The following is a 7,893-nucleotide window of genomic DNA, read 5'->3' on the forward strand; positions in this document are numbered from 1 at the left end:
CTGCTTGGAGACAGCCTTCCCTTTCTGCTGATCTCCGTAGCAGACAAGGAGCTGCTCAGAGCATCTAACGCTCCGGGTGCGGTCCAAATATTTGCGCAGCACTCTTATGGGACACAGCAACGCCAAGGCTGGGCCTGCCTCCTCCGAGGGCAGTGCTTGCAGGTTCACCACCTGAAGGGCTTGGTGGGAACCTTGGGCACGTATCCAGGCCGGGGACTCAGGACAACGTAAGAGTAGTCCGGCCTGAGCACAAGGCACTCTTCGCTCACTGAAATGCTTGGAGGTCCCCGACCCTCTTGATGGAAGTGAGCGAAGTCAGGAGCGCTGTCCTAGCAGACAGGAACTTCAGCTCGACTGAAACCAGTAGCTCAAAGGGACCCCTCTGAAGTCCAGCCAGGACGACAGAGAGATCCCAGGAGGGCACCAGGGGTGGCCTAGGAGGATTTAACCTTCTGGCACCCCTCAGGAACCTGACGATGAGATCGTGCTTTCCCAGGGACTGGCTGTCCACTGCAACGTGATGTGCCGCGATAGCAGCCACATACGCTTTCAAGGTGGAGGGTGACCTCGTCCTCGCTGACCTTGAACATAGTCTGTGTGAGAAGGCTCACTGGGGGAAGCGCACACTTGCATAAAACCCAAGGCCAGCTGCGTGCCAGTGTGTCATATAACTGGCCATGGGAGGGCTCGTGGGAGGCTACCGGGTTTACCTGAGCTTTCCCGAATTGACTCCAGAACAGCCGGATCATCTCGGGATGGAGTTGTCATTCTCCGGGGAATGTAAGCTGTCATTAGAACACATTGGCTGCACGATTGAGCTCCCTCAGGATGTGGACGGCGCGCAGCAACTTACGCTGCGTCTGACTCTAGAGGAGGAGGTGGCGGGCGAGTTGTGACATGCGACGTGATCGTAGACAACCCTGGCAGTTGATATACAAGACAGCAGCAGTGTTGTCTGTGTGGACCACATGCGCTAGCCAAGCAGCAGCGGCTGAACTGCTGAAAGGCTAGTAGTACTGCCAGCAACTTGAGGCGGTTGATGTGCCAAAGCAGTCGAGGCCCTGTCCAGAACCCCGAGGCTGCCTGCCTGTTGTATGTAGTGCACCAGCCCGCACTGGAGGCATCCATTGTGACAACGACATGCTGAGACACTTGTTCTAAGGGTACTTTGACCCGTAGAAAGACAAGGTCCGTCCAGGGCTGAATGAGTGACAACGCATTAGCGTCTGGCTGCTGGCAAGAGGGGGCGTCGCAGGCGAGAGTGAGGAGACAATGCCTCGCACACTGTCAGCCCGCGAGCCTGAGAACCCAGAGGAAAGGGAAATTGCTCTTTCTTTGACAATGTGGTTGAAATGAGAATGAACAGAATGAAATGATTCTCCCCATGCCCTCCTTCGGGGGAAGGAGGGCATGTCCTCGCCATCTCCTGAGATCGAGCAGCTTCCCACATCTCCGGGTTGCCTGTGTCAGGGCCGCTTTATCGTCTACTTGGACGATAGCGGGGCCAGCTGGAACACGGGGGGTGCCGCGCTCCTGCGAGAGGCTCGACACGCCGGCCTAGGTGATGATTCAGCACGGGGCGGAGCAGCTCAGGGGGACACAGGAGGGCGCCCACAGCGACCAGCAGACTGGGGCAAGATGTGTTGGGTGGCTTCGGTCTGCTTCGGTCAGCATACACCCTAGCCACCCCGCCATCGAGGGTAGTGAGGATTGGGGAGGCAGACAACCCGCTTCTGGCCGTAAAAAGGGGCCGCCCACGACTTCATCAGCTCCTCGTGCACTTCCGGGAAGAAAGGAACCAGGGCAAGGCGTGGTCGTGAGCCACGGCCCGTGACGAGGGGCCAATCATCTCGCCGCGAGGCCTCGGGACTGGGAGATGTGCACCCGACAGGGGCAGCCCCGCTGAATCTTCATCCTCAGTAGACGACTGCCCATCTCCCGATGCTGCGATCGACATCTAATCCTCTATCGGCACGCTGAATGAAATGCTGGGCACGTGTAAGACGGCACAGCAGAATCACTGGGGAGCCGTACAGAACATCTGCTGCGGGAGGAGTGAAAGGTCCGTGGGGACTGGCCAAGCAGAAAGCTCCCACTGTAACCCTCAGATCGCCCAGAGCACTAGCCGATGGTCCGATGGTAGAGAAGCCAGCGCAGGTAGTGACAGAGGGGGCCCATCCCCGTGAGGACAGAGAGGAGAGAGAGGCGCGATCGCAGCGCTGCCATGGTTACACGCTCAGAACGAACGCATAACCATCCACGAACGCAGCTTCAGCGTGCTGGATGCCCAGACACTGAAGACAATGATCGTGGCTGTCGACGGAGGATAGGAAATGACCGCAACCGCGGTCTTTAAAAAAAATCTTTAAAAAGACGCGAACCGACCGTGATTTGCTCTTTTAGGAAATCTGCTGTTTTAGTTGAAGTGCCCAGGGGAATCGCTGCAGACAGGGACACTGCTGTTCGCACTGTGACACCAACCAGAACAGCTTCCAGACTTTGTGGAGATGCACCTGTCGCCTATTTATACCCGTATGCACGGGGAGTGGCTCAGCTATGCACAATCCACTAGCCAATATTCATTGGCGTTTTCTCTTAAAGTCAGAGATGATTGGGGCTAAGTGAATCCCCTAATGTCGTCACGACATAACTCGTAGTGACCGACAGATAGGGAACAATGAATACCCATGACAACTGATGATAAACAGGGACGTAGAAACAAGGAAACAGGAAACAAAGGAAAAAATTTGCAGTTTTCGTCCAGCATCATAATATTTCCTTTAAAAAAGTTTTGCAAGCATGCACAAACTTTCTTGCAAAACACAAGCGTTTTGAAAAGAACGCAAAAGCATTTTCCATTCAATCTTATTACAAAGTATTATTATTGTTATTATTATTTTACAATCCTTTAGGGGCTCCATACAATAATGTCAAATTATGGAATCAATTATAGTTTCATTCCAAATAATTTTTTTTTTCTCTTTTGTTTCTGTGATACAGATCTACAAATATAGAGGTTGGCATTATGCAGGAGATCAATGTGACAGTTTTTGTAGAAAACAGAGGAGAAAACTCATACAACACACTCTTCACCCTCATCTACCCCTTTGGACTTTCCTACAGGAAAATCATATCTAAACAGGTAAAACATATATCATCTTAATAAAGACACCAAAAACAATGTCTATAAAGATAAATCCAAAGTTCTGTCATGAAACTGGCACAGTCTGACAGGTCAAACTCCCCCAAACGAGTTACTGTGCCCCCCCACTTTCCATCATCTCCCCTCCTTGCTGAACGCGATTGATTTCGAAAGCGAAAGTACAGATAATACAGCGCAAATAAGAAAGCGACTGCACGCTTTAACGAAAAATCGAGCATCAGCAACTGCACGCGATTTAAATGCCCGTCTGATGGAGGTTGGAGGTGCCCTGGTACCGGCTCTGTGTTGTATTCTGTATATGAATGCCACTATAGCCTAATTTGTGTTTTACTTCATAGTTTAATATAAAAATTGTATAGCTACTCATTTTGTTCATTCTTGTTTTGTAATACCGTTACATTTAAAGGGTTTGTTGTGGATTAAGGAGAACTAAATAAGCTATATAGTGTTTATAATGTTTATAAATTTTTAATTATGTTTACTGGTATTTAATATACATATAAATTAATGCCATTGTTTGCAATTATAAGGTTAACGGCTGTTTTTGGAGTAAGATCAATTTCTCTGTCAGGAGATTACTTCCTCTTTGTGGCCAGGTTATGTTTCTCCGTGTAGTAAACTCTAGGGGCGAGGCTTCTAAACCGGGGTGTTTTTAGGGGTGTGATATTCAAATGACGATTGTTTTCAGCCGCCATATTTATCAACGTACGATCTTTCGTGCGATGGGATTGGCGGCATACGAATGTTTCATAAATCACACGTGAGCTCTGTCGTAAGCTGATTTGTGCGCTCAGATCTGCACTCGTTTCTACGTTAGACTGATAAATGAGACCCATTGTTTCTATTGTCATAGGGTTATAATATATCATGATAGTTATCGTCCTTGGTTTGAATAGCTATTGGGATGACAATTATTGTTACTGAATGATTGTTTATGCATTATTTTCTGTTGGAGCAGGGTAGAGTGGAGTGTGTATCTCTTGACAGTGAGCAAAAAGGTTCATTTGGAGAGACCTCCTGTCACATTAGCAAACCCATCCTTAAAGGAAAATCTCAGGTGAGGTCATTTTTAAAATGGTTCTGTGCATTTTAATTTTTTTAGCACTACTCATTTTCCCTGCGTCCACTTCTAGGCTTTGTTTCATATTACATACAGCATCAGTAAAGAAAGCACCTTCGATCAAAAGGTCCCATTTACTGCTAGAATCAACAGGTATGGCGCATTTGATAGATATCACCTTCATCTGCATTGTTCAACCATGAGCTGTTGAGTAGCCATTCACATACTGTATGAGAAACTGATAAGTGCAAATACTACTACTAACCAAAACCCTCTATCACTTACAGTGGGAATGACCAACACTCTCAAACCAGTGAATTACTCAGAGAGAAAAGCATTGGTGTCAAATATGCCATCAGTATTGCCTTAATAAGGTTAGTGCTCTGTTCCTCTATAACAGACGTTAGCACCCAGATTTGACAATGGGTGTTACATTTCCACTTGATGTTCAAAGTTAAATCTGAGATTCTAAAGCAAAACCAATTGAAATGTAATGTTTAATTTAGTTAGGGTTATATTTTGTTTGACATGAAATATATTTAAAAAATATGTTGTATTAAACTGTAGTTAGTAATTGGCCAAGGTAAATATTCTTCAAACTGATAAATCTCATTAGACAACTTGTGGAATTAATGTAAGGAAATCCAACATTTATTTTGCATTTCTGGCTTTGAAAATAATTTTTTGGACAATTATTTTTATAAAGATGTATTTATAGAAATAATTTAAGTTCTGGGCTCTTCATATTCATATTCATGTTTCATACTATTATTATTTTATTGCATGGTTTACCAAATAAATCCAGCCTTGAGGAAAGTGTTTTCAAAAACATAAGGGAAATCTTAAGGATTTTCTGGACTTTTGACCAGTAGTGTGTGTGTACCTGGTATTCACTAAATTGTGGGGACCAAATGCCCCAACAAGGACAGTAATACCAGTAAATGTTGGCCTTGTGGGGACATTTTTGAGGTCCCCATGAGGAAACAAGCTTTTTTGGAAATCTAAAAATGCAGTTTCCTGTGAAGTGTAGGTTTAGGTGCTGGGTCGGTGTAGGGCTATAGAAAATACAGATTTTACACTATAAAAACCATTATACCTATGGAATATCCCCATAAAACATGGAAACACAATGTTTGTGTATGTATAAAATATTACAAAATAAATATTACAAAATATTAAATAACTGACACGTTTTCCCTTTTAAATAAGGCATGAAGATTCAACCCTCCACATTAATTTTACTGCACAGAAATTTGATACTGATAAACCAGTCAAACAGATACTAAAGGTACTGAAATGAAATTCACACTTCCATGAACACACAATTTAATTAAAAGAAAGATGATCTCATCAAGAACTAGAGTTCAATGTCTCTTCATGGCAATAATTGTCTCTTTCAGGTTGAAAATGACTTTAGAGAACTAAGTTTCAAAGTTTTCATCAAAGTACCAGTGATGTTGGGAGATAAATCTATCTGGACTAATAAAAACATACAGGTAAGCATGAATGTGTTAGAAAAAGCCCATATTGATTCACATTCATCAAAATCAAAACAATCAAATACCTAGTGTATGTGCGTTTAGATTCCTGGCTGTGTGAAACAGAGGGAACAGCAGCCTGTCATAACTGATTTTGTCGAAGTAATTAAAAAGGATCGTGTGGTGGTGAGTGATTTCATTTCATTCCATAATCTAACATAAACAAGTCCATAAAATATAATGTTTTATCTTCGCTGTGCATTGACCCTATTTCTCTGTCTCTCTGGATGTGTGTGTGTGTGTCAGAACTGCTCTGTGGCGGCCTGTGCCGAGTTCAGCTGTGATGAGACTCTCATAAAGAATGAAAGGAAATTTTATAATATAACTGGCAATGTGAGCTCTGGATGGATTGAGCAGGTTTATGACATTTAACGCAAATTCATATCTCAAAACAGACTATATATTCAGATTTTTTGTGTCATAATTTCTTAATGTCATGATCTGTCTCTCTTAGACTGGACTCAGAGCTGCTGTTTTTCAGCTGGTTAGTTCAGTATCTCTGGATTATGACAAGAGCAAATATGTTTTCTTTTCCTCTGATTCTCAACAAACTGCATCGTCTGTTCAGGTAATATTTTATATAGATTAGCCAGAAATGTTTTAAATAAAATTTGAAAAATAATAAAAATTGAAATCTAAAAATATACGATTGTAACATGCAATGTAAATGTTCATATGCTAGATCTTAGATTTTCCAATCCATGTATATCTTTGCAAGCACAATGTAAACCATAATGATATATTTATATGGTAAGGAGGATTGTCAGAGTATTGTATTAATGTACAGTATGTGTGTATATAGATTCATACTCAAGTGGAGGTGTATGAGGAGGTGAATCTGACTAAAGAGATCGCTGGAGGTGTAATAGGAGGACTGCTACTACTGGCTCTCATCACAGTGGCCCTATATAAGGTGTGTATACTGGATGTTCAGTTTCAAACCTTTTATTTTCAGCGATCTACATACCTCGAGTTTCTTTTTTCTGTGTTGTAATGCATGTTTTTTTTCTTTCAGGCTGGTTTCTTCAAAAGCCAGTACAAGCAGCTGCTAGAGAATGCAGAACAAAGCGCTGAAGAGGGGCCAACCACAAACTAAAACCCCTTTATATCAACCACAATAGTGATGTATTAAAAATTAAAATGTGGCTTTACATGCAAGTGAAACTACTTTCCAGGACCAACTTTATTAATGAGGTTTATTATGTGCATGTGCATAGAAATATTATTGATATAATGCTTGTATGATAATCATAAGCTCTCTGTAATATCTTTATTAAATAAAAGGGCCTGCTGCACGTTTAAAAGTACTGATGCTTTAAATGGAGGAGAAACAATGTCATCATGCTTGTCACGTGACAAACGTGTTAACTATATCATGAAATATCTCGATTTTCAATGTGTAAGTAAATGAATTTTGCACCTTTGTAGATCATGTTAGTTGATCTTTAACTATGCATTAGACCCATCTTTTTACTTCAGTACCAGATATGGGAGTCATGCCATAAAATATTTTTAACACAACTGACTTTATATTTAACGTGAATGTAATAAAAACATTGTGGCCCGGTTTCACAGACAGGGCTTAGCTTAAGCAAGGACTAGGTCTTAGTTAAAATTAAGATATTTAAGCAGCTTTTATAAAAATGCCTTAGAAGAAAATGTTGCATGTGTGCATCTTGAGACAGAACAATGGAACTGGCATATTTTAAGATATGTCAGAGCAAGATATTTTCAGTTGAGACTGCTCAAACATATCTGGTACTAGCCTTAAGCCATGTCTGTGAAACTGGAGGTGTAAGTTACTAATTATAACACTTTCATTGTACAGAAAGAGAGCAAAGAACATTTACATTACCAATTAACATTTTCACTGTCAGTCTAGCCACAGTTAAAGCACTCTCAAAGTCCCCCATTATAATCACTGAAGCTGTTTACATTGTGAAATGAATATATTACTTACACCGTAACTTTGTTGTTTCTGATGAGAGAATTCACCAGAGAACAGAATTCAAACAGCGAGCGCAAGCATTGAACAAAACACCGCCGGTACTGCGATGACTGATCTGAATGACTCTGATTGGCCATTGCATTCATAAGCTCAACAGAATCATTTGTGATTGGTAATAATGCGC

At 42.4% G+C, this 7,893-nt stretch overlaps 1 protein-coding gene across 1 annotated transcript in view; it reads left to right on the forward strand.

Moving 5' to 3' along the window:
• The window catches only part of LOC306857515 (integrin alpha-M-like), a 39,800-nt gene extending 32,074 nt beyond the window's left edge, over positions 1 to 7,726 (forward strand). Inside the window, exons 21-31 of the mRNA XM_079397494.1 lie at positions 3,001 to 3,142; positions 4,122 to 4,220; positions 4,297 to 4,376; positions 4,511 to 4,597; positions 5,433 to 5,511; positions 5,624 to 5,719; positions 5,807 to 5,887; positions 6,008 to 6,118; positions 6,216 to 6,329; positions 6,564 to 6,674; positions 6,777 to 7,726. Coding sequence (XP_079253620.1) covers positions 3,001 to 3,142; positions 4,122 to 4,220; positions 4,297 to 4,376; positions 4,511 to 4,597; positions 5,433 to 5,511; positions 5,624 to 5,719; positions 5,807 to 5,887; positions 6,008 to 6,118; positions 6,216 to 6,329; positions 6,564 to 6,674; positions 6,777 to 6,857 — 1,081 coding nt within the window. The 3' untranslated portion in view covers positions 6,858 to 7,726. The remainder of the gene's footprint in view (positions 1 to 3,000; positions 3,143 to 4,121; positions 4,221 to 4,296; positions 4,377 to 4,510; positions 4,598 to 5,432; positions 5,512 to 5,623; positions 5,720 to 5,806; positions 5,888 to 6,007; positions 6,119 to 6,215; positions 6,330 to 6,563; positions 6,675 to 6,776) is intronic.
• The last annotated feature ends 167 nt before the right edge of the window (positions 7,727 to 7,893 follow it).

Source organism: Barbus barbus (genome assembly GCF_936440315.1).
Source record: "Barbus barbus genome assembly, chromosome: 38".
Classification (NCBI taxonomy): Eukaryota; Metazoa; Chordata; class Actinopteri; order Cypriniformes; family Cyprinidae; genus Barbus; species Barbus barbus.